The 26576-nt window shown below is 42.1% G+C and overlaps 1 protein-coding gene across 4 annotated transcripts in view; it reads left to right on the top strand.

Moving 5' to 3' along the window:
- The window catches only part of spidr (scaffold protein involved in DNA repair), an 86619-nt gene that overhangs the window by 59457 nt on the left and 586 nt on the right, over positions 1-26576 (top strand). For 2 of the 4 annotated variants that reach the window (XM_036966699.1, XM_021589233.2), the window contains 9 exons: positions 9218-9376; positions 16063-16150; positions 16363-16503; positions 16700-16759; positions 17509-17719; positions 18003-18239; positions 19664-19757; positions 19923-20037; positions 20446-20499. In XM_036966699.1, the coding sequence (XP_036822594.1) occupies positions 9218-9376; positions 16063-16150; positions 16363-16503; positions 16700-16759; positions 17509-17719; positions 18003-18239; positions 19664-19757; positions 19923-20037; positions 20446-20499 (1159 nt within the window). The remainder of the gene's footprint in view (positions 1-9217; positions 9377-16062; positions 16151-16362; positions 16504-16699; positions 16760-17508; positions 17720-18002; positions 18240-19663; positions 19758-19922; positions 20038-20445; positions 20500-26576) is intronic. The other 2 variants (XM_021589234.2, XM_036966698.1) reach the window with 2 other exon arrangements.

The following is a 26576-nucleotide window of genomic DNA, read 5'->3' as shown; positions in this document are numbered from 1 at the left end:
GGAAAAGTATGGACTGTGACGAGAAACACACACCCACAGCATTCGCAAACATATGCGAACAGACACACTACTCACACACGCATTTTAAAATTGTTATTTTGCTGTATTGATTTTGGATTGTATATATGTTATGGTAGAGTAGTGTGTAATATTGTGGTGTAATGTATTGTTTTATTATATGTAATTTTGCTGGACCCCAGGAAGAGTAGCTGCTGCAAAGGCAGCAGCTAATGGGGATCCAGAATAAAAAAAATACAAATACCATGGCATGGACGTATAACCACGTTGCATGATTTATGAATGGCAAATGGAATAGGAGATCAACTTTATTTCGTCCGTTCGACAGTTTTTAAAATATTTTTTATCAACTATAGTCAACACTTGCTGTTCATTTGTCAATCAACGTACTGTAAATATGCGTCATGACTCCTCGTGGCTGGCTATGTGAAACACTAGCAAAATAAATGAATGTGTGAAAACAATTAAGCTGAGTTGTGGATTTTGATTCATTGTTACCACCTGCAAAGTCACGAACATCATGCTCTCTCACCTCCATGTAGGCCTAAAGAAATTTGCCTGCAACCAGAGATCTGTATACAATGACGAGATGCTAATGTCTCTGCCCTAGCAATGGCAGTTGAATACTCTCTCTACGCCTCTTCCTCTCTGCTGCGTTTCCGTGTCATTGCACAATTTGTGTCTGACAGGCAGGTGCCTCCTATCAATAGATCCCTAGAAAATGCAGATTGTTCATTCTAGTAGGTTCGACAGAGTAGCGAATTTAAACTTTTAAATAAAAAGTAGCCTACTTACTGAAAATGAGTCAACCGACTGATTTAGCCGACAGCCGGCGCTAATGGAAAACACTGTAAGAGCGTCTGTTAAATTACAAAATATAAATGTAAAAATGTAATGGTAGAGAACTTCAGAGAAAGATGTGAATCGCTTGCTATTTTCTGATGCTTACTGAAGCCCAAACTGTGTGTTGGCTATATAGGCTGATACTTCCCCCTTTTGATAATGTCACTTTCTAATGTTATTTTGGTTCTTGACCATATGCAATGTTTATTCCATTGTTTATTCTTTCCTGCAGCAAGTTGTTCTGCCTCTCCATGGACATTTGCCTCGCCTTGGTGGCAACATGTGCCCCAGCTTAGTTCTGTTAACTCATACTCAAATAATGTTGTTGACTCATCCTATACTTGCCTTTGTAGCCAACACATAAATATGAGAAGGAAAAAAACTAACATCAACAGACTATTTAAAAAATGCTTGCTATTTCCTCATAGGATGATGTCATCCTCCCGAGGAAAGATGAGCTGGCCAATCAGCAGACCATTCTCACAAATATTTTTATTGACCGGTATACACCCACAGTGTTCTTTTGTTGTGGTATTCCCACACCATTCCAACACAGATAAACTGCTTTTTGAAGTACTTAATTACAATTTCTTGGAAGGAAAATTATTTTACACATATTGTTATTAATTATAAGTCATAGTTCATAGAAATCTCGAAACACTGGACAGTTAGCTGAACAGACCCCCCTCCACAGAGGGCTGTCTCTTAACTCTCCAGCCATATGGCATTGCTTGACAAAGGAAATAAACATTTATAATTGAAGCCAGACCTGCTGTGCTGTCGTGATCCACCAGGCCAATTCTCTGGAACAAAAGACGACATGTTGTTGAGCTCCAGGGAGGGTCCTGCTGGGTCCTGGCTGCAGCAGTAGGTGAGGGAGGGGATGCCCAGTAATGCCCACTGGCCACAGGGTGGCACAACGCTGCCTAACCTATAGCTTCCAGGACTGCCAGCAATAAACTTTGATTGACGAGCAGACTACATAAAACCAATTTCCATTTAATTACCTTGTTCAGAGAGCGAATGGCTATTTGCTTGAGGGGAAAGCTTGTTTTTTTTAAGCTATTTTTTTATGTTAGACAGACTTGACAGTTGCCTGAACATGGACCCTGGACTGGAGCTCATGATAGAATGCATGGTCGTTGAGAGTACTAGTAGTACTTCCCTTTATTATCCCACAATGGGAAATTGTTTTGCGGCAGTTTTCAAGAGACAAACATGAAAATCATAACATAAAATATATATCACTAAAATACATCTTTACTGAACAAAAATATAAAGGCAACATGTAAAGTGTTGGTTTCATAAGGTGAAAAAATATCCCAGAAATTTGCCATAAGGACAAAAAGCTTTTCTCCCCCAAAAATTGTGCACAAATTTGTTAACATCCCTGTTAATGAGCATTTCTCTTTTGCCAAGATAATTCATCCAACTGTCAGGTGTGGCATATCAGAAGCTGATTTAAACAGCATCATCATTACACAGCTGCACCTTGTGCTGGGGACAATAAAAGGCCACTCTAAAATGTGCAGTTTTGTCACACAACACAATGATGTCTCAAATGTTGAGGGTGCGTGCAATTGGCATGCTGACTGCAGGTATGTCAACCAGAGCTGTTGCCAGTACGTCCAACCGGCCTCCCAACCGTAGACCACGTGTAACCACACCAGCCCAGGACCTCCACATCCGGCTTCTTCAACTGTGGAATTTTCTGAGACCAGCCATCTGGACAGCTGATGAAATTGTGGGTTTGTACAACCAAAGAATTTCTGCACATATTGTCAGAAACTGTCTCAGGGAAGCTTATCTGCATGCTCGTCGTCCTCACCAGAGTCGGGACCTTACTGCAGTTTGGCGTTGTAACCAACTTCAGTGGGCAAATGCTCACTTTCAATAGCCACTGGCACGCTGGTGAATCCCGGTTTCAACTGTATCAGACAGATGACAGAGTGTATGGCGTCGTGTGGGCAAGCGGTTTGCTGATGTGGGGTTATAGCATACGGACAACGAACACGATTGCATTTTATCGATAGCAATTTGAATGCACAGATATACTGTGATACCTGTCATCCGCCGCCATCACCTCATGTTTCAGCATGCTAATGCACAGCCCCATGTTGCAACAATCTGTACACAATTTCTGGAACCTTAAAATGTCCCAGTTTTTCCATGGCCTGCATACTCGTAGGACATGTCACCCATTGAGCTTGTTTGGGATGCTCTGGATCAACATGTACGACAGTGTATTCTAGTTCCCACTAATATCCAGCAACTTCGCACAGCCATTGAAGAGGATTGGGACAATATTCCGCAGGCCACAATCTACAGTCTGATCAACTCCATGTCGAAGGCGATGTGTTGCGCTGCATGAGGCAAATGGTGGTCACACCAGATACTGACTGGTTTTCTGATCAACGCCCCTACCTTTTTTTTAAGGTATCTGTGTTCCCAGTCATGTAAAATCCATAAATTAGGGCCTAATGAATTTATTTCAATTGAATGATTTCCTGATGTGAACTGTAACAGAATTTGTTCAGTGTGTGTATATACAAATTGCACCGGATGGACTGGAAAAAAGTGCTGGGATGTGCAATCATGGCTTCTGCCATTTGAAGTATTATGTTTCTTTAGGAGCCATATTGTTGAATTGCTACCATGCTTTATTACCTTTAATCAGCCATTAGTCATATAATTAATTACCTCTGATGTTGAACCCAAGATATCATTGACAATTATTACACTCAAATTGTAGGTGACTTTAAAATTACTTTTATTGAGGGATGGGATCCGAGGCAGGGTGCGGAGGGGGATCACTGTGAGCTGCACGTGGGGACTAGAGTGGTATTTTAGGGTGGTACTGGAGTGGTACAAGAGGGTAGAAGAAGGGGAGTCCCGGTCAGCTGACTAGGCTGTCACTAATTGACTGACCGGCAGTAGTAATTTGACACCTCTGCTCCTGTCCCCTTTGCTCCTGCCATGCTGCTACAGCTTGGTAAGCAAACACCACCTCTCACAGGAAACACATGCACGCACACTTTGAAGCACACTTTGTAACACAGTGCACAGCCTTCAGCCTGACTGCCTCCTTAGTCAACAACCAGATTGAGCTGGCTCAGGTGGGGGTGTGTCCTGGATGTGGCCATGAGGTCTGGAATTTCAGAATGAACGCCTGCCTGCCTGCCTGCCTCTGCTCGAGTCTGTTAGTCAGTGTCCGTATTGCACACTTTGTTGAGGAATAAGAATTTGCCATCTCATCTAGTCAATTTAAATGATAATGTAGTAATGTGTACTTTGGCTGTAGTAATCCAACATTTGAAATCTTTGTTCTGATATTTTAATTTGAATTATTATTATTATTTTTTATTTATTTGTAATACAGGTTAGTGCAATGTAGGCCTAGTCCATAATCCACTGGCCCAACGTCCACATTTAAGTGATCAAAGAAAGTAGGATGAGTGACCTATGGACCTCTGTTTCCCTCTCCCCAATGTCTATCTCACTATTCTGGGTAGCCACTTTTCTCTAGTCCTTTTTGTTGTTCGATTTTATAGCCTGATCCTTTCACATACACAGGGGAGAGAGGAAACCAGGATTATATTTATGCTAGAAGATGTTTAGTTCCAGTAAATTCAGAATTGAATAAACAAGAAGATTAACTGTTTGCAGGGAGGGAGTGGGGAATAGAGAAGGTGGGGTAGGAGGAGAGGCAGAAGAGAAGACAAGATGAGGGGGAAAGGAGAGGGAGGGAGTGAGGAGGAGGAGAGCATGGGGAAGGAGAGGAGGAGGAGGAGGCTGGCTATTTTCACAGAGCTTGGAACACAATGTGCTGCAGGGATCCTGTTACAAGCATGTTTATCACTCTGCGACGTGATTGGTGGACGGTGCAGAGGAAGGAATCCCTCCTCAATGCCCCCTGTCAATGAGGCCTCTCGGCTGTGTTAATGTGTGGGTCTCTTACTTACTGTGGGGCCAAGTGGTGTGTGTGTGTGTGTAAGAAGGTGTGTGTGTCTGTGTGTGTATTTGGACACGCTCAATGGATCGTAATTCCTGGAAGAACCCCCGAGTTGCTGAGAGTTCTTGTGATTGCTCACAATAACAAATTCTGAAATCAGCCCGTGACTGAAACTGAGTGGTACTGGAAAAGGCTAAAAAGAGAGGCTGAATGGGGTATAGTTTTAGTTTAGGGGCTGGAAAGATGGGTGGTTATGTCAAGATGGTAATACCACAAGACTCCCTCCCCCCTCTTACCTTTCTCCCAACTTTCTCTCTCTCTCTTCACCGATTAGCTTTCACTTAGGATTTCAGGTTTGAACAGGCTCTGCTGTTAAAAAAAGAAAAGAAAGAGAAACCTGTGTAGGCTAAGTTTTGTGCCGCAGTTGACTTTAAAACAGCGACTGTTTACATTGGACAAAATTAGCTATTCCAGTTAAGACTATTTTATGCATGCTCTGATTTTAGATCTCTGTGGTTGTTTTTCAACATTTGCAAAATAGAAGTTTAGTCAGAGAGTACTACAGGATATTTTTCAGTTCTGCCCAAAATGATAAATCTCCCAAATGAATGTAGCTATTAATGTGTATTTGGTGGAAAATATGCACGAAGAGAAACAAATGCACAAATGTCTTGACCGGAGCGCAGAGATACTAGCTGTAACTGGAGACAAGTTTACATATGTCAACACTATATTTAGTGTCACTGTAAACAATTTAATACTAGACTGCTTCTCTGTCCCTCCCTGTGTTGTTTTGTTAATCATATTATATTTAAAACAGATAGGATTACACTCTTATAACTGAATGCAGCATAACTATGTATGGAGGATGATTACCTGATTACAGCCTGAAAGTATTCAGACCCCTTGACTTTTTCCACATTTTATTACTTTACAACCTTATTCTAAAATGTGAGATTATTTTTGTTTTAATCCATCTACACACAATTGAAGAAGCAAAAATAGTTTTTTATACTTTTTTGCAAATGTATTAAAAATAAAAAAGCAGGTAACTAAGTTTTCAGACCCGTTGCTATGAGACTCGAAATTGAGCTCAGGTGCATCCTGTTTCCATTGATCATCGTTGCGATGTTTCTACAACTTCATTGGAGTCCACCTGTGGTAAATTCAATTGATTGGACATGATTTGGAAAGGCACACAACTGTCTACATAAGGTCCCACATTTGACAGTGCATGTCAGAGCAAAAACCATTTGTGCAGCATGGAAGGTTCCCAAGAACATAGTAGCCTCCATCATTCTTAAATGGAAGTAGTTTGGAACCACCAAGACTCTTCCTAGAGCTTGCCGCCCTGCCAAACTGAGCGATCGGGGGAGAAGGGCTTTGGTCAAGGAAGTGACCAAGAACCCGATGGTTACTGATAGAGCTCCAGAGATCCTCTGTGGAAATGGGAGAACCTTCTAGAAAGAAAACCATCTCTGCAGCACTCCACCAATCAGGCCTTTATGGTAGAGTGGTCAGACGGAAGCCACTCCTCAGTAAAAGGCACATGACGGCCTACTTGAAGTTTGCCAAAAGGTACCTGAAGGACTCTCGGACCATGAGAAGCAAGATTCTCTGGTCTGATGAAACCAAGATTGAAGTATTTTGCCTGAATTCCAAGCGTCACGTCTGGAGGAAACCTGGCACCATCCCTACTGTGAAGCATGGTGGTGGCAGCATCATGCTGTGGGGATGTTTTTCAGCGGCAGGGACTGGAAGACTGCTCAGGATCGAGGGAAAGATGAACGGAGCAAAGTACAGAGAGATCCTTGATGAAAACCTGCTCAAGACCTCCGACTGGGGTGAAGGTTCACCTTCCAACAGGACAACGACCCATAAGCACACAGCCAAGACAACGCAGGAGTTTCTCTGAATGTCCTTGAGTGGCCCAGCCAGAGCCTGGACTTGAATATGATTGAAAATCTCAGGATTGATCTGAATAAAGCTGTGCAGAGATAAATGTTTTATAATTTATTTGCATTTTTTTTTATTGTGTGTAGATTGATGAGGGGGGAAAAAACGATTTAATACATTTTAGAATAAAGCTGTAACCTAACAAAATGTGGAAAAAGTCTAGGGGTCTGAATCCTTTCTAAATGCACTGATTGATAGATGCCCAGTGTCTTAAACGGTGTTTAGTTACGATCAGTATTCCGATTAGGATAACTTTAGATTGCTTCACCCAAGAGCAGTGTTTTGGCTTGATCTGATTGACAGCAGATGATAATATTTACCACGCAAAAGTTCAATTTCTCCCCTTAGGTCATTGTTAGATAAATTACCTGACAAATTGTTTTCCCTAAAATCTGTATGTTGTTAATGGAGATACACTGAGTATATCAAACCTTTGGAACAATTTCCTAATAATGAGTCGCACCCCCCCCCCCCCCCCCCCCCCCCCCTTGCCATGAGAACAGCCTCAATTCGTCGGGGCATGGACTCTACAAGGTGTCAAAAGCGTTCCACAGGGATGCTGGCTCATGTTGACTCCAATGCTTTCCACAGTTGTCAAGTTGGCTGGATGTCCATTGGGTGGTGGACCATTCTTGATACACACGGGAAACTGTTGAGCGTGAGAAACCAGCAGCGTTGCAGTTCTTGACACAAACCGGTGCGTCTGGCACCTACGACCATACCCCGTTCAAAGTCACTTTTGTCTTGCTAATTCACCCTCTGAATAGCACACACAATGCATGTCTCAATACTTTAAAATCCTTCTTTAACTTGTCTCCTCCCCTTCATCTACACTGATTTTGGAGTTGATTTAATTAACAAGTGACATAAGTAAGGGATCATAGCAGTCACCGTAATTCACGTGATCAGCCTTTCATGGAAAGACCAGGTGTTCTAAATGTTTTGTATGCTCTCTGTATATTACCATGAAATACATCATGATCCACATATTCAGACTTTTTCAGACATTCCCCATGGACCTCCCATGTATGCAGTTCCATAATTTAACTGATTACACCTTATAGTGTAGAAGAATGTTTCTTCTTTGGATTATTGGACTCAGCCATTTACAGCATTGTGTAAGTAGGTTATGGATTGGTAATTGTTAACAATAAAACGCTGTACTGTTCCCTAGCAACTTGGTATGATGTAGATGAGAAATAAACACAGACCAATGTTTACCAACACAGTTTATATAGCCAAGCAGGTGGCTGGAATGGAAACCAACAGACTCAAAACGTTCCTAGTGTCTGGGAAATGCAAATGCATGGTTAGCCTTGAACTTTCGTCCATTACACACCTCTCCTTCCTACTCCTCCCACTGTTTTTCCTCCCCCTCTACTGACGGAGGGTATAGAGCACTAAGAGTCCACTCCCCCCTCTGGTATCTTTTAACTGGGGGTTATGAACAGCACTGTTTACCCTCTAAGGACTGGTACAGTACAGCGGCTGTGTCTGGACTTGAAGGGCTGACTTGAAATCCTGTCTTTTTCTGCTATCTCCTTCTGCTAACTCATATTAACTCCTCCTGTTGACTCCCTCTGATATCCCGCTGTTAGTCCTAGTAACTCCTTATGATACCGGTTTTATAGCTGCACCATCGAGAGCATCCTGACGGGTTGCATCACTGCCTGGTATGGCAACTGCTTGGCCTCCGACCGCAAGGCACTACAGCCACCCTCTTCTACGCTGCTGCTACTCTCTGTTATTATCTATGTATAGTCACTTTAATAACTCTACCTATGTGTACATATTACCTCGACCCCAGTGCCCCCGCACGTTGACTCTGTTCCGGTACCCCCTGTATATAGCCCCGCTATTGTCATTTACTGCTGCTCTTTAATTATTTGGTATTCTTATCTCATACCTTTAAAAAAACATTTTTTTATAGGTATTTTTTTAAATCTGCATTGTTGGCTAGGGGCTTGTAAGTAAGCGTTTCACTGTTAGGTCTACACCTGTTGTATTCGGCGCATGTGACAAATACAATTTGATTTGAACTCCTTCTGCTATCTCCTAGTAATTCCTTCTGCTATCTCCTTATCTTTCTTGGTTGCTGAGAGCAGCAGAATTCTGTGGCAGAACAGCACATCTTGTTTACTAGGCCAACGGTTCTCAATCTCAGCAGCCAGCCTGTCAAACCAACCTCTAACACCTCAACTTTAAAATGTCAATATAAGCCCAAATCACAAAGCTTTGAGTTTGGTTCATAATGTGTGTTCAGTTAATGTTGTATTCTTACACCCTCACCAACACACATTAATATATCAATACAGATTTGAAATAATAGTCAATGGACTGGCAAATGACTAACTTGTCTTGCAACCCTCAGTTTATTTAACTAAATTCTACCTGTTTCTATGAGGCCCAGGCTGTGTGTTACGTTCTCCCTGTGTTTGTGTGTTCCAGGCTGTGTGTGCTGGTCCAGGACGGCTATGGGATGTTCAGCATGGTCCAGCTCCACCCTCTGCCGTCTGAGGACCCTCTCCACCTCTACACCAGGAAGTGGGAGGGCCGGACCTGCATCCTGCGAGCCATCAAAGTGGTGCAGCGGGTCACTCGGGAAAGGTGAGAGAGTCACACACACACTGCAGGCCTTTCGCTTGAACTTCAACCCAGGGCTACAGACTATTGTTAGCCAGAGGTATGTATTTTCCTGTATTAAGATTAAAATTCAAATATGTATTAAGATTTTGATGATTATTCGTGAGGTTATCTGTTCTAGGTCCCGAACAAGGCCAATGTAGTCCTGGGCTTAGGCCTGAGGTTAAAGCTACAAAAACAGGTGTGAACTGTGAACGTTACAAATCTACCATTTGTGTCCCTGATATGAAATCCATGGCCAGTTTCCACTGCCTTTATTTAACCTAGAGTGCATTCGGAAAGTTTTTAGGCCCCTTCACTTTTTCCACATTTTGTTACGTTACAGCCTTATTCTAAAAATGGATGAAATTATAATTTTTTCTCATCAATCTACACACAATATCCCATAATGACAAAGCGAAAACAGGTTTTTAGAAATGTTAGCAAATGTATAAAAAAAATCATAACAGAAATAAATTATTTACATACAGTGGGGCAAAAATCTATTTAGTCAGCCACCAATTGTGCAAGTTCTCCCACTTAAAACGATGAGAGAGGCCTGTAATTTTCATCATAGGTACACTTCCACTATGACAGACAAAATGAGAGAAAAAATCCAGAAAATCACATTGTAGGATTTTTAAGAATTTATTTGCAAATTATGGTGGAAAATAAGTATTTGGTCAATAACAAAAGTTTATCTCAATACTTTGTTATATACCCTTTGTTGGCAATGACAGAAGCCAAACGTTTTCTGTAAGTCTTCACAAGGTTTTCACACACTGTTGCTGGTATTTTGGCCCATTCCTCCATGCAGATCTCCTCTAGAGCAGTGATGTTTTGGGGCTGTTGCTGGGCAACACGGACTTTCAACTCCCTCCAAAGATTTTCTATGGGGTTGAGATCTGGAGACTGGCTAGGCCACTCCGGGACCTTGAAATGCTTCTTACGAAGCCACTCCTTCGTTGCCCGGGCGGTGTGTTTGGGATCATTGTCATGCTGAAAGACCCAGCCACGTTTCATCTTCAATGCCCTTGCTGATGGAAGGAGGTTTTCACTCACCCCACGGGGTGAGATCTTGCGTGGAGCCCCAGATCGAGGGAGATTATCAGTGGTCTTGTATGTCTTCCATTTCCTAATAATTGCTCCCACAGTTAATTTCTTCAAAGCAAGCTGCTTACCTATTGCAGATTCAGTCTTCCCAGCCTGGTGCAGGTTTGTTTCTGGTGTCCTTTGACAGCTCTTTGGTCTTGGCCATAGTGGAGTTTGGAGTGTGACTGTTTGAGGTTGTGGACAGGTGCCATTAATACAGGTAACGAGTGGAGGACAGAGGAGCCTCTTAAAGAAGAAGTTACAGGTCTGTGAGAGCCAGAAATCTTGCTTGTTTGTAGGTGACCAAATACTTGTTTTCCACCATAATTTGCAAATAAATTCATTAAAAATCCTACACTGTGATTTTCTGGAATTTTTTTTCTCATTTTGTCTGTCATAGTTGAAGTGTACCTATGATGAAAATGACAGGCCTCTCATCTTTTTAAGTAGGAGAACTTGCACAATTGGTGGCTGACTAAATAATTTTTTGCCCCACTGTAAGTATTCAGACTCTGCTATGAGACTCAAAATTGAGTTCAGGTGCATCCTGTTTCAAGTGATCATCCTTGAGATGTTTCTACAACTTGATTGGAGTCCACCTGTGGTCAATTCAATTGATTGAACACAATTTGGAAAGGCACACCTGTCTATGTAACATGGATGCAAACTAGACACTTTTTAGCGAAATTCAACGTTTTTAATCCAAAATAGGTAGACTACGTAGGTAGGTAGATAGGTAGATAGATAGGTAGGTAGGTAGATCTGATGAGTAAATGTAAAAAAAAAATGGGTGCGGGCTTGTCTAATATGCGGGTTTGGGTAACTAATGGCTGTAAGTAGAACCAGTGATGCACGTTTGGAGCAATACTGTATGTATCCAAGCATGCGACTGAAGAGAGAAGAGACAGCCAACTTGCTAGTTACAGCTTCAGCGCACGCTCTGGAAAGACGGCGGACAGTGGGAAGGCAGTTTGCCACATACAACACACTAGTGCGTCCCCTGAATGACAATGAAGAGGTAGGTGAGAAGCCTAGAGACTGAGTTGAGAAGGTGATGCAATGCAGATGTAGAAGCACGGTAGCTAGGGAAAACTCCCTAGAAAGGCCAGAACCTAGGAAGAAACCTAGAAAGGAACTAGGCTCTGAGGGGTGGCCTGTCCTCTTCTGGCTGTGCCGGGTGGAGATTATAACAGAATATGGCCAAGATGTTAAAACATTCATAGATGACCAGCTGGATCAGATAATAATAATCACAGTGGTTGTAGAGGGTGCAACAGGTCACACCTCAGGAGTAAATGTCTGTTGGCTTTTCATAGCCGAGCATTCAGAGGTTGAGACAGCAGATGCGTTAGAGAGAGAGTCCAAAACAGCACGTCCGGGACAAGGTAGGACGTCCAGTGAACAGGTCAGGGTTCCATAGCCGCAGGCAGGAGAGTTGAAATTGGAGGAGCAGCATGACCAGGTGGACTGGGGACTGGCAGCAAGGAGTCATCAGGCCAGGTAGTCCTGAGGCATTGTCCTAGGGCTCAGGTCCTCCAAGAAAGAGAGAATTAGAGGGAGCATACTTAAATACACACAGGACACCGGATAAGACAGGAGAAATACTCCAGATATAACAGACTGACCCTAGCCCTCCAACACAAACTATTGCAGCATAAATACTGGAGGCTGAGACAGGAGGGGTCGGGAGACACTGGCCCTGTCCGATGACTGGGCCAAACAGGCAGGGTATGACACCCACCCACTTTGCCAAAGCACAGCCCCCACACCACTAGGGGGTTATCTTCAACCACCAACCTACTACCCTGAGACAAGGCAGAGTATAACCCACAAAGATCTCCCCCACAGCACCAGCCCGAGGGGGGCGCCAACCCGGACAGGAAGATCACGTCAGTTACTCAACCCACTCAAGTTACGCACCCCTCATAGGGGGGAAGGGTCCCAAAAAATATCTGCAGCATTTAAGGTCCCCAAGAACACAGTGGCCTCCATCATTCTTAAATGGAGGAAGTTTAGAACTACCAAGACTCTTCCTAGAGCTTGCTGCCCGGCCAAACTGAGAAATTGGGGGAGAAGGGCCTTGGTCAGGAAGGTTACCAAGAACCCGATGGTCACTGACAGAGCTCCAGAGTTCCTCTGTGGAGATAGTTTTCCTTCTGGGAGGTTCTCCCATCTCTGCAGCACTCCACCAATCAGGCCTTTATGGTAGAGTGGCCAGACGGAAGCCACTCCTCAGTAAAAGGCACACGACAGCCCGCTTGGAGATTGCCAAAAGGAACGTAAAAGGCTCTCAGACCATGAGAAACAAGACTCTGGTCTGATGAAACCAAGAATGAACTCTTTGGCCTGAATGCCAAGTGTCACGTCTGGAGGAAACCTGACACCATCCCTAAGGTGAAGCATGGTGGTGGCAGCACATGCTGTGGGGATGTTTTTCAGCTGCAAGAACTGGGAGACTAGTAAGGATCAAGGGAAAGATGAAGGGAGCAAAGTACAGAGCGATCCTTAGGATCTCAGACTGAGTTTAGGATCTCAGACTGTGATGAAGGTTCACCTTCCAACAGGCAGCGGCCTTAAGCACACAGCCAAGACAACACAGGAGTGGCTTCGGGACAAGTCTTTGAATGTCCTTGAGCGACCCAGTCAGAGCCTTGCCTTGAACCCGATCGAAATCTCCGGAGAGACCTGAAAAAAGCTGTGCAGCAACACTCCCAATCCAACCTGACAGAGCTTGAGAGGATCTGCAGAGAAGCATGGGAGAAACTCCCCAAGCACAGGTGTGCCATGCTTATAGCATCATACCCAAGCAGCTCAAGCTGCTTCAACAAAGTACATAGTAAAGCGTCTGAATACTTATGTAAATGTGATATTTCAGTTTATGTATTTTTTTGGTTGTCATTATGGGGTGTTGTGTGTAGGGGGAAAAAACGATGTAATCCATTTTAGAATAAGTCTGTAACGTAGCAAAATGTGGAAAAAGTTGGGGGTTCTAAATACCTTCCGAATACACTCTTAACTCTCATAACTTTCCAACCTGAGTTCAAGATGACCACCCGCTGATCATCCTGCCATGTCACTGTCCCATGTTTACATGTAAAGTGATACATCATTGGTGCTCGCACTGGACCTATGATTTACTTTCTACAGTCAGGAGCTCAGATTAGAAACATTTTGGAGAACTGGTGTGGGGACATTTAGAGGAGGGGTTAGTGTGTTTACGGCTTCATTTATGCCAGAAAGCATCCCATAATGTGGTGGTGGTGGGGAGGCGGGGGTTGTTGTCTACAGTCCGCCATGATGGATATATCCCCTTCAGGAGCAAGCACCTCTGCCCTATGCACTTGAGGTCAAGGTGGTGCGATAACTATATTACTTACACCTGTAAAATCCTCTGATTTCCTGAAGTGCGTAGTTTAGGTGTCAATTTGGGATTGGTCCAAACGCATGTAGGCCACCATCTTATACTCTTATCTTAACAAAACATTCCTGCCATATCAGGGCTCTACACTGACTTTAAAAAAATATATATATTTTTTTTTACAAGGAACACTTATGCGGCTAAGTTGAAAAATGTAGGCGCACACAAATAAATATAGGAGCACAATGAAAAATATTTGAGGTATTAAAGCTATAATCCTTCATTTTTCTTGGCGGACTGGGGCTCCTAAATTAAACTTCCAGGTAGCACTGTGGAACCCTGCATATACAGTAGCTGGGGCTTGATCTTTTTATAAGCCTTTATCAAAGCTTAAACAAGTGTTTTTGATGTGTTGGCACTTAAGAATCTCAATTTTAATCATAATTAAATCGACAATTAGATCATGTTACTGTAATCAATCTTTTCAGTACTCACATACTACTGTACTTAAACAGCATTCTTCAGTAGGCAAATCAGCCCACTTGTACAATGTTACAATAAAGCTACAGAAAGGTCTCGGTAACAAAGTCAGTGTTGTGTGAGTTGAGCTCATTCTTCATCCTGACCTGTTGGACCAGCCCGGGGTGCAGAGCCAGTTCTGTACACAGACACCCTGTGGAACCGGTTTTTAACAACCAATGAGGCAGACTGAGTTAACAGCCCCAAAGAGGAGGAATAGTAATGACATCAACCCAACCTCTCACACACACACACACACACACACACATACACTGACTAACTGGTGGCCCTGAACTCAAGGACAGGTTTAATTTATTTTGTTTCTGGGCATTTAAGTTGGGGTTGAAGCATCGCTATTTTCGGTCTTCCTCTGTTGGTCCCCTAGTTGGATTTTCTAGACGGGGCACCTCAAAGCAACACCCAGGCCCTCAGGTGTCAAAATTGTCAGTTGAAACCAACAATTGAAACCAATAGAAGCCAGACTTGTTTTTGTGTGTGATTTACATAGCGGGGGTGAAAAGATGCTTTGATGATGAAATTTCACTTCATTATGTTATAAAATACATTTTACCAAGACAAATCTGATTCTTCATGTTCTGAATCGTTCAGTGGGGTCTTTCTCTAACATGTCATTAACATTAAATCCAAGAAGTCGGATTTCGTAACATAATACATCCGATAACAAGTACTCTGCTCTGTTGCCCCGAACTGAATGAATTGTTAAAGGTTTTGACAATAAAAGTATTGTGGTACGCTCAGTGCTCTGTTGACATTTCAGAGATACGCTTGTTTTTGTGAGAACTCTTTTAAAACTGTTGCATTAATATGAAAAGCTTATACTAAAATATGAAAATGTTTAGTGTCACGTCTCAAAATCGATATCTATCTCACCTCAATGTGGTTTTATGTCCTCCGGATTTGAGAAGAAAGACAAGTTCAACGGTGAGCCTGTCAGACTAAATTCTCGCGCAGCATCTGTGCTAGCTGACACAATGCTATTTTCCAGATTTATTAGCACTTTTTTTTTCTCTGGCCTCCATTGATTTAGTCACTCTAATTTTGGCCAGGGTAGTAACTACAATAACTTTTGAATGGATTATGATCGAGACATAAGGTTGGGACCATTCATTTTCTTAGAAGAGTATCTACACAATTAAAATGATTTTACTCATTGGTCTAAATATGTGTTTTTGATTGGACACCCTACATAAGGTGTTTGCTCGGTTAAATGTTTTGGTGTGTGTAAGAAATGTTTTCTTCACATACACAGTTTACAGCGGGTATGAAAGGTGCAGCGAAATGCTTATGTAATACTCCCTCAACAATGCAGTACATTAATCAATAATAGCGATGAAAAGGATGTGGATGTGTGAAGAGTCTGTGCAAATCATCTCTAAGGTGCATATAGGCTCTCTGCAAAAAGTCTACGCTGCAGGTCTATGCAGGGAGACGGCTAGGCTTGTCTTTTCAGCAGTCAGATTGCTAGTGATAAAGAGGTGCGAGAGTGTCTCTCGCACCAGTCTCGGCATGTTTTCTGTTGATTCGGTGAAAGCTAAAAAAGTGCCCTGTCTTAACAGATCTGTCATTCCGTAAAAGGGAAACCAACTGATATTGTTGCACCTCCCTCTCTGTATACCCTGTCGTTCACTGTCTTTTCCCTTTCCAACCCCTCTCTCACTTTCTTCTGCTCTCGCTCTCACAGGTGGACCAGACTCTTCAGCCTGATAGACAGCCTCTGGCCACCAGTGATGCCTTTCAAAGTACTTGGAGAAAACCAGAGCTGTCAAGGTGTAGGTTATTCAATATTCCGTTGTGAATCATACCCTGCCTTTTCCCGCAATTGAAACTCAATTACGTGAATAATGTATATACAGTATTTCCATTTGATATTGAGAACCCATGTTATTATGGTTAATTTATGTTAGAATAAGAAACTGGCTATGAATACTGCCTGCACGTAGTGGATTATGATCTTGACTCTGTGTGTTTGTTTTGTTTGTAGGACAGCAGACATAAAGGCCCAGCCCCAAGCTTCTGTTATCTGCTGTCAGGCCAAGAGGGCTCTGTGGAGCCTGTAGAGGGACAGCCTTTGTCCTCTCTATACCTGCCTCCTACAGAACAAACTCTCAGAGACATACTGCAGGTAACTAGTGACACACAGAGAGAGAGAGAGAGGGCGAGAACTGAATTCTAACTCTCTGTTTACCTCCCCAACTATTCCTCCAAACATTTGAGTTGTTGAGACCAGATGACACATTTTTCCTTCGCTCTGACTTTGTTGAGCCAGTGGCAATCGATCAAATATGAATTGTAGTAACGGCCTGTCACATCTATTTCAGTGTGAGCTCAACAGCCATCGTTGTAGCTTTGTCGCCACTGTCATCTACAAGAGAACGCAGGTACTTTCAAATGCATCCTTGGATTTCAATGAGAATGTATAGTCTGACTGAGAAACTGTTATCTGTATCTATCTTATTAGAGACAGGTAGATGTAACACAACATATTTAAAGAGTTGACAGGAACATGATCACATCCTGCTGTGGTGGACAGTGGGGAATCATTTGAACTTGCTGTGTTGACAAGACGAGGCAAACACCATCTGTATGAATATTAACCTACATTATCTACCAGGTGTTTTACAATTTTTTTTTTTACTGTTGATCAGTGAAACCTTTACACTTTGACCACCGGGAGGGAGATAACAGGCCCAGAACAGAGCGTGTGGCGAAGTCCAACGCTTTTTGTCTATACCACTCTGCTTTTTATGTCAGTCATCAAATGGATGATTCCGAGCAACCAGACTGAGCCAGCAGAGACTCATGCTTTTTGTTTGATGCACATACAGACAGAAAGGTGTTTATTCACTAAGACACTTAGAATTTAGAAAGTAAGCTCATTGTCTCTCACACCATGTTTCTCTCTCTCTCTCTCTCTCTCTCTCTCTCTCTCTCTCTCGTTGTCTCACACTCTCTCGTCTCTCTTTCTCGCGTTTTCTCTCGCGCGTTGTCTCTCTCTCGCCTTGTCTCTCTAATAATCTACACTAACGACTGATCCCCTCTTTCTTGTCCTCTCTTTATTATCATCTTGGTTGATATGAATGATAGCCCCCACCATCTCTCTCTGTCCCCCCATCTCTCTCCCCTCCAGTCTCAGAGTAGTGATCAGAGCCCAGGGGAGGTTTGGCTGGTGGTGACTGACCCCAGTTTGCAGGAGGAGCAGCAGTCCGATGGGCCACCATGCAGACGAACGCTGGCTGTGTGTGTGACCACTTCCTGTGTGCTCACTTCCTCTGTCGCCAAGGCAATAAGCACCCCCAGCACCTTCCGCTTGTCATTCAGGGACGCAGTCAGAGAGCATGGTACTGTTTTACTGCAATATCATGGCTACTCCCCAAATGGCAAACTATTCCCTATGTAGTGCACTTCATATGGAATAGGGTTCCATTTGGGACACATACATGGTGTTATTCATCTAGTCTGTCACTATATAGTGTATATTGCATTAGCCACTATGTATTGTATACTGTAGGACATCTGAAGTCACATACATGGCTACTGCTTCCCCAAAACGTAATAATGAAAGCACCTCCAATGTCAGGTCAAACTACTGTTTTATGAAGCTATGCAATGATTTCTCTCCAGGTGGGATCCTGTGTGTGGAGCAGTCAGTTGTGCAGCTGCGGCCTCTGGTATCAGTGTGCTGCCCACATACCGAGAGCACGCTGGGCTCAGGGTCTCTGTCATTGTCCCAGGCAAAGCCCTTACCTCAGCCCCTACCTCAATCCCAGCCCCATGTCCTTCCTCAGGCCTTACCACAACATGTGACGCTGGATCCCCTGGGTCCGGAAACACCACCCAACTCCCTCTGCACGTTCTCGGGTCAGTCACGCTCTCCTCTTTGATCAATTATTTTTCAGGGTTAGCCCGGATAATTGTTTTATTGGAGAGACAGACAAACGGTTTTGAGTGTGTTGTGGCTGTTGCCTGTTTGTATTTGCTACTTTGTGCGAGACAGATAGGCCTTCTTGTGTTTAGTCGAAGGCATTGTGTTCTTCCACTCTCATTCACAGTTTCCCTCAAGTGGTTGAGCCACTGGTAGTGACAACCTTTCAATGCCCACCAATACAACTAGCTGTGGACTATCTATCTGTAATCAAGTGATGATACTGTTATCCTAAACTCAGTGATAATGGTATGAATCTGATTAAGAGATCCAATCAAACTACAGAGCCCTTAAGCCCTGAAGATACTGGCACAAAATGCATTCACTGTCTGTCTACAGTCTATTTTATATGCAACTCAGGGAATCTTGAGTAAGTCATGATAAGTTGCATCTGTTAGCACCCTGTGTCACAGGAGAGATCAAAGGTGAAACTGTGAACCCTTTGGATTAGTTCAGGTCTCTCTCACTCGTCTTCCATGTTGGATCAGCTGGCTGAATAAAACAAACACCAATGCCTGATTGACACTATTCACGCCAACCCGAATGCTGTGCTGAACCCGTGCTTTGCTGGTTCAGATAGTTTATTTTCAAATGGTCATTTCCAGCACGGCTCCAGACGCTATGGTAGATGCATAACCAGGCCAGCACGGTACAGTTGTGCTTGGCTCTGTAGTGTAGAATAGGGTATTTTTTCTCTATTTTTTTTTTTTTAACCTTTATTTAACTAGGCAAGTCAGTTATGAACAAGTTCTTCTTTTCAATGATGGCCTAGGAACCATGGGATAACTGCCTTGTTCAGGAGCATAACAACAGATTTGTACCTTGTTAGCTCGGGGATTTGATCTTGCAACCTTTCGGTTACTAGTCCAACACTCTAACCACTAGGCTACCTGCCATATAATGTGTCTTTATCTGCACTCGTAAGCAAGTTCTAACTTATGGCAGTTTGCCTGGCTCTGTGTGAAGGCAGAATTTTTATTTTTATTGGTTGGTAAATATGGTATATATTTTACATAAGCTGTGTGTTGGGGGGGCATATCTCTAGTTGTTAACTATGATTGTGTCAGTTCTTTAAGGGAGTAAACACTTGCTATCCATTTCAATGCACAGATAAGAATATCTGGGGCTGCAAACTTGATTGTTTTCCCTTTGACCCTAAAATGTCATTCTTATCTTCTTACTGAGCTTGTTTTATCTTTCCTTTTTTAATCCATACCACAGTGACCTCAAGAATATTGGTACAATTGTTACACTGCTCAGTCCCAGTTTCCACCCATGTTGCGTGCCAGTTTAGTCAGTGTGGTGCCCTATAGAGGTTTGTTTCTCTGGCTAGTGCTGATGGTTGTGTTGGTGATTGTAGGTGTGATAGTTGGTGTGGATGAGGACACGGCCTACTCCTGGCCAGTCTGCAGCCTGTGTGGGAGTGACCGCTTGGAGATGGCACCCCAAAAGCCGTAAGTCTTCAATTCACCTGCTGATGACCTATAGGGGATTAGCCTAATTAACTGATTGAATCTTATTGGTTTACCAATAGAATAACTTCATTTTTTCGCAAAGGGAACTTGTGTATTGTGGTTGAAATGTGATGTCAGTATCTGCATTATGTCTGTTGTCCCCAGTCAAGCATTCCTTTGTGTTGCTTGTGATTCACTGGTTGACCAACCAAATATGAACATGCAGCTTGAAGTGTTCATGAATTGTTCTACACTGAGAGACTTCACTGTGAAAGTAAAGGTGAGACAAGATTTTGAGTTTAGGTTGTGTTTTGGCAAATGTCTGTATTTTCAATGTGTGACATAGCAGTGCATAAGTATAAAGTAATATAAAGTGAAGGTTGATCTAATCTTAATCAAGATGTGGTCTCAGATCTTTTCACTTGAAGTGTATACCAATAGTTCTGTATTTTCTTAGTGTCACTGTCAAATATAGTCTTAGATTGTATCATTAATGGAAACATAAAACTGTTGAAAACGCTATGACAAAGTCAATGCTCATAACAGCTTATTACGTTATTATAAGGTATGTGCTGTAATGTAACATGACATCATTGAATAAAACCGCTAATATGAAGAAGCTTAGTTTGACAGTCCAGTCCAGACCATTTATTCAACTAGTATGGTGACTATTCTCTCTGTTTTCTAGCTTCAGCAGAGCACCATCATGTCTGTGTTGAACTGTGCAGCCTCTGGCCATGAGGTGAGCTCTCTCTCTTTCTCACATGTTATGTAATACGCTGTACCTGCCTTTTTATGCAGACAGTACTTACCTCTCAGTTTAGTGCACCGATATAGCATTTTGATCCTCCTATGCGTCAGACTGTCAGTATGTTTGCTGAAAGTGACATCATTGTCATCTGTCTGATATCCCATAGTTAGACTGTGTTAAGGGAGCTGTTTAGAACAATGGCGGGACTTACTCACACAGATCAATACTGTAAGAAGAGCCAAATGATACTAGTATCGCTGGAGTTGGATCTATATTTCCTTCTAATCTACAACCACTGGTATCACCACACACCACCATAAAAGCCAAATATCTAAATATAAGGCTGAGACATCTAAATATATGGCTCTGACCACCATATACAGTGCATTCGTAAAGTATTCAGACCCCTTCCCTTTTTCCATATTTTGTATTGTTACAGCCTCATTCTAAAACTGATTCGATAAATAAAAATCCTCATCAATCTACACAAAATACCCCATAATGACAATGTGAAAACAGGTTTTTAGAAATGTTTGCAAATGTATTAAAAATTATAAACAGAAATACCTTATTTGCATACAGTACCAGCCCAAAGTTTGGACACACCTACTCAAGGGTTTTTCTTTATTTTTTAACATTTTCTACGTTGTAGAATAATAGTGAGACATCAAAACTAACACATATGGAATCATGTAGTAACCAAATAAGTGTTAAACAAATCCAAATATATGTCATATTTGAGATTCTTCAAAATAGCCACACTTTGCCTTGATGACAGCTTTGCGCACTCTCGCCATTCTCTCAACCAGCTTCATGAGGTAGTCATCTGGAATGCATTTCAATTAACAGGTGTGCCTGGTTAAAAGTTCATTTGTGCAATTTATTTCCTTCTTATTGCGTGAGCCAATCAGTTGTGTTGTGACAAGGTAGGGTTGGTATACAGAAGATAGCCCTATATGGTAAAGGACCAAGGCCATATTATGGCAAGAACCGCTCAAATAAGCAAAGAGAAACGACAATCCATTACTTTAAGACATGAAGGTCAGTAAATCCGGAACCTTTCAAGAACTTTGAAAGTTTCTTCAAGTACAGTCGCAAAAACCATCGAGCTATGATGAAACTGGCTCTCATGAGGACTGCCACAGGAAAGGAAGACCTAGAGTTACCTCTGCTGCAGAGGATAAGTTCATTAGAGTTAACTGCACCTCAGACTTCATCCCAAATAAATACTTCACAGAGTTCAAGTAACAGACACATCTCAACATCAACTGTTCAGAGGAGACTGTGTGAATCAGGCCTTCATGGCCAAATTGCTGCAAAGAAACCACTACTAAGGAAACCAATAAGAAGACGAGACTTGCTTGGGCCAAGAAACACGAGCAATGGACATTAGACCAGTGGAAATCTGTATTTTGGTCTGATGAGTCCAAATATCACCCCTACCTTGTCACAACACAACTGATTGGCTCACACATTAAGAATGAAAGAAATTGCACAAATTAACTTAATTAACTTTGTTAAGCTGATTGAGAGAATGCCAAGACTGTGCACAAAGCTGTCACCAAGGCAAAGGGTGGCAACTTTGAAGAATCTCAAATATAAAATATATTTTGATTTGTTTAACACTTTTTTGGTTACTACATGATTCCATATGTGTTACTTCATAATTGTGATGTCTTCACTACTATTCTACTATGTTGAAAATAGTAAAAATAAATAAACTAAATGAGTAGGTGTGTCTATACTTTTGACTGGTACTGTAAGTATTCAGACCCTTAGCTATATGACTTGAAATTGAGCTTAGGTACATCCTGTTTCCATTGATCATACTTGATGTTTCTACAACTTGATTGGAGTACACCTGTGTTAAATTAAATTGATTGGTCATGATTTGGAAAGGCATACACTTGTTTACATAAGGTCCCATAGTTGACAGTGCATGTCAGAGCAAAAACCAAGCCATGAGGTCGAAGGAATTGTCCATAGAACTCTGAGACAGGATTGTGTCAAGGCATAGATCTGGGGAAGGGTACCAAAACATTTGTGCAGCATTGAAGGTCCCAAGAACACAGTGGCCTCCATCATTCTTAAATGGAAAACGTTCGGAACCACCAAGTCTCTTCCTAGAGCTGGCTGCCTGAACAAACTGAGCAATCGGGGAGTTGATCAATAACCTGATGTTCACTCTGACAGAGCTCCAGAGTTCCTTTGTGGAGATGGTAGTACCTTCCAGAAGGAAAACCATCTCTGCAGCACTCCACCAATCAAGCCTTTATGGTAGAGCTGCCAGACGGAAGCCACTCCTCAGTAAAAGGCACATGACAGCCTGCTTGGAGCTTGCCAAAGGGCATCTAACCATGCGAAACAAGATTCTCTGGTCTGATGAAACCAAGATTTAGCTCTTTGGCCTGAATGCCAAACGTCACGTCTGGAGGAAACCTGGCGCCATCCCTACGGTGAAGCATGGTGGTGGCAGCATCATGCTGTGGCGATATTTTTCAGTGGCAGGGACTGGAAGACTAGTCTGGATTGAGGGAAAGATGAACAGAGCAAAGTACAGAGAGAACCTTGATGAAAACCTGCTCCAGAGCACTCAGGACCTCAGACTGGGGTGAAGGTTTGCCTTCCAACAAGACAACGACCCTTGGCACACAGTCAAGAAAACACAGGACTGGCTTTGGGACAAGTTTCTGAATGTCCTTGAGTGGCCCAGCCAGAGCCCGAACATGAACCCTATCGAACATCTCTGAAGAGACCTGAAAATAGCTGTGTAACGGCGCTCCCCATCCAGCCTGACAGAGCTTGAAAGGATCTGCAGAGAAGAATGGGAGAAACTCCCCAAATACTGGTGTGTCAAGCTTGTAGTGTCATACCCACGAAGACTCAAGGCTGTGATCTCTGCCAAAGGTGCCTTAAGAAAGTACTCAGTAAAGGGTCAGAACACTTATGTAAACGTTATACTTTTTTAATTATTTTTTTTTTAAATAAATGAGCAAAAATGTCAACCTTATTTTTGTTTGTCATTATGGGGTATTGTGTGTTGATTGATGAGGGGGGAAAACGATTTAATCTATGTTAGGAAAAGGCTGTAACGTAACAAAATATGGAAAAAGTCTAGGGACCTGAATACTTTCTGAATGCACTGTATCATCCAGCATTCTAGAATGGATATTGTTGAAAACCTGGCTTACATCCATTATTGAGAACCAGGGCAAACCAACAATCCAGGTTAATTGAGGTGGATCAGCTCCACATACCCAATACAAATATTTTCTATTGAGTTTTTGCACTGGATGCCCCCCCCCCCCAATCTAATAACAATATATTGTCATTGTAAATTATATTATAGAGTGTAACTAACTTTTGACGCTTAGCTTAGCTCCAACTTTTGTTCTCATTGAGCATGTCTAACTTGTGTTTTTACAGTTCGATGTTTACATACACATAGGTTACGCTCTTCTTGACATTTATGTTGCCTATTTGTATAGCTTCACAGTGTTTATTGAATGTTATTAGGTAACATGTTTATTGTTAGCATGAGTGCTAGTTGTGACTCGGGTTACTACAGTTGAAGTCGGAAGTTTACATACACTTAGGTTGGAGTCATTAAAATTAGTTTTTCAAACACTCCACAAATGTCTTGTTAACAAACTATAGTTTTGGCCAGTCGGTTAGGACATCTACTTTGTGCATGACACATCTCACCGAGCTCTAGCTTGGCTTCCTGAACTCGTTAGGAACTCACCTTTCATCTCATATTAATATTCTCTGTCCATTTTATTCAAAAAAAATACTGGACCTTTATTTAACTAGGCAAGTCAGTTAAGAACAAATTCTTATTTACAATGACGGCCTAACCCGGACGACGCTGGGCCAATTGTGCACCGCCCTATGGGACTCCCAATCACGGCCGGATGTGATACAGCCTGGATGTAACAATGAGTACGGTATGACTACGACAAACAGAAAATGGTGTTTGTTTAAAATCTATGAATTACTTTAGATTACTGGCTATAAATCAATCTATGAATGTGCTACAGCAACGAAACCATCTCCTGCTGCGTTACGATGTGTTGTTGTTTGTGACGTAGGGTTCAGAGTTGATGGACAGTCGGAAGAGGGAATAAAATGTTAAACACTATTATTGCACACAGAGTCCTCGCAACGTATTATGTGACTCGTTAAGCACAGTTTCACTTCTGAACTTATAGTTTGGCTTGTCATAACAAAAGGATACTTTTGAATTAATTTAAACATTTCCAAAAACATTCCAATTTGACATTATGGGATATTGTGTGTAGGCCAGTGACAAAACTAAATGAATACATTTTTAATTCAGGATGTAACACAACAAAATGTGGAAAAAGTCAAGAAGTGGGGAATACTTTCTGAAGGCACTGATTGATACACCAAATAATGTGATTTGAACCAAACAGTTTTGGTATCCATTACTGGGAGTTTCAGGTTAGGTACACTTTGGTGTAGCACAGAGAATTTTCAACCAACCTTAACGATACTATCTTTGTATTATTTTCGGCAAAACATACTGTATCTTCTAAATGTTCTGCGTCCAGTTGCTGGTGGTGCGTTTGAATTCAGAAAATGCTCAGTTTTTAAAATAAATACTTTTTTTTGGTCCATGAAGTAATCAAATAATGAGTACGGTTACATGCACACAATGTGATTATTGTGGACAGTTAGTCGGAAGTTTACATACACTTAGGTTGGAGTCATTAAAACTCGTTTTTCAACCACTGCACACATTTCTTGTTAACAAACTATAGTTTTGGCAAGTCAGTTAGGACATTACTTTGTGCATGACACAAGTCATTTTTCCAACAATTGTTTACAGACAGATTATTTCACTTATAATTCACTGTATCACAATTCCAGTGGGTCAGAAGTACATACACAAAGTGTACTGTGCCTTTATACAGCTTGGAAAATTCCAGAAAATTATGTCATGGCTTTAGAAGCTTCTGATAGGCTAATTGACATAATTTGAATCAATGGGACAACACCATGGGACCACGCAGCTGTCATACCGCTCAGGAAGGAGACGCGTTCTGTCTCCTAGAGATTAATGTACTTTGGTGCGAAAAGTGAAAATCAATCCCAGAACAACAGCAAAGGTCATTGTGAAGATACTGAAGGAAACGGGTACAAAAGTATCTATATCCACAGTTAAACGAGTCCTATATCGACATAACCTGAAAGGCTGCTCAGCAAGGAAGAAGCCACTGCCTCAAAACCGCCATAAAAAAAAACAGACTACGGTTTGCAACTGCACATGTGGACAAAGATCATACTTTTTGGAGAAATGTCCTCTGGTCTGATGAAACAAAAATATAACTGTTTGGCCATAATGACCATCGTTACATGTTTGGAGGAAAAAGGGGGAGGCTTGCAAGCCGAAGAACACCATCCCAACCGTGAAGCACAGGGGTGGAAGCATCATGTTGTTGGGGTGCTTTGCTGCAGGAGGGACTGGTGCACTTCACAAAATAGAAGGCATCATGAGGTAGGAAAATGATGTGGATATATTGAAGCAACATCTCAAGACATCAGTCTTGGTCGCAAATGGACAATGACCCCAAGCATACTTACAAAGTTGTGGCAAAATGGCTTAAGGACAACAAAGCCAAGGTATTGGAGTTGTCATCTCAAAGCCCTGACCTCAATCCCATAGAAAATGTGTGGGCAGAACTGAAAAGGCGTGTGCGAGCAAGGAGGCCTAAAAACCTGTCTCAGTTACACCACCTCTGTCAGGAGGAATGGACCAAAATTCACCAAACTTATTGTGGGAAGCTTGTGGAAGGCTCCCCAAAACTTTTTACCCAAGTTAAACAATTTAAGGTAATGCTACCAAATACTAATTGAGTGTATGTAAACTTCTGACCCACTGGGAATGTGATGAAAGAAATAAAAGCTGAAATAAATCATTCTCTCTATTATTATTCTGACATTTCGCATTCTTAAAATAAAGTGGTGATCCTAACTGACCTAAGACAGGGAATTTTTACTAGGATTCAATGTCAGGAATTGTGAAAAACTGAGTTTAAATGTAT

The sequence above is a fragment of the Oncorhynchus mykiss genome, chromosome 28, assembly GCF_013265735.2.
Source record: "Oncorhynchus mykiss isolate Arlee chromosome 28, USDA_OmykA_1.1, whole genome shotgun sequence".
Classification (NCBI taxonomy): Eukaryota; Metazoa; Chordata; class Actinopteri; order Salmoniformes; family Salmonidae; genus Oncorhynchus; species Oncorhynchus mykiss.
Note: the sequence above shows the minus strand (reverse complement) of the source record. Positions and strands in the feature narration are given on the sequence as shown.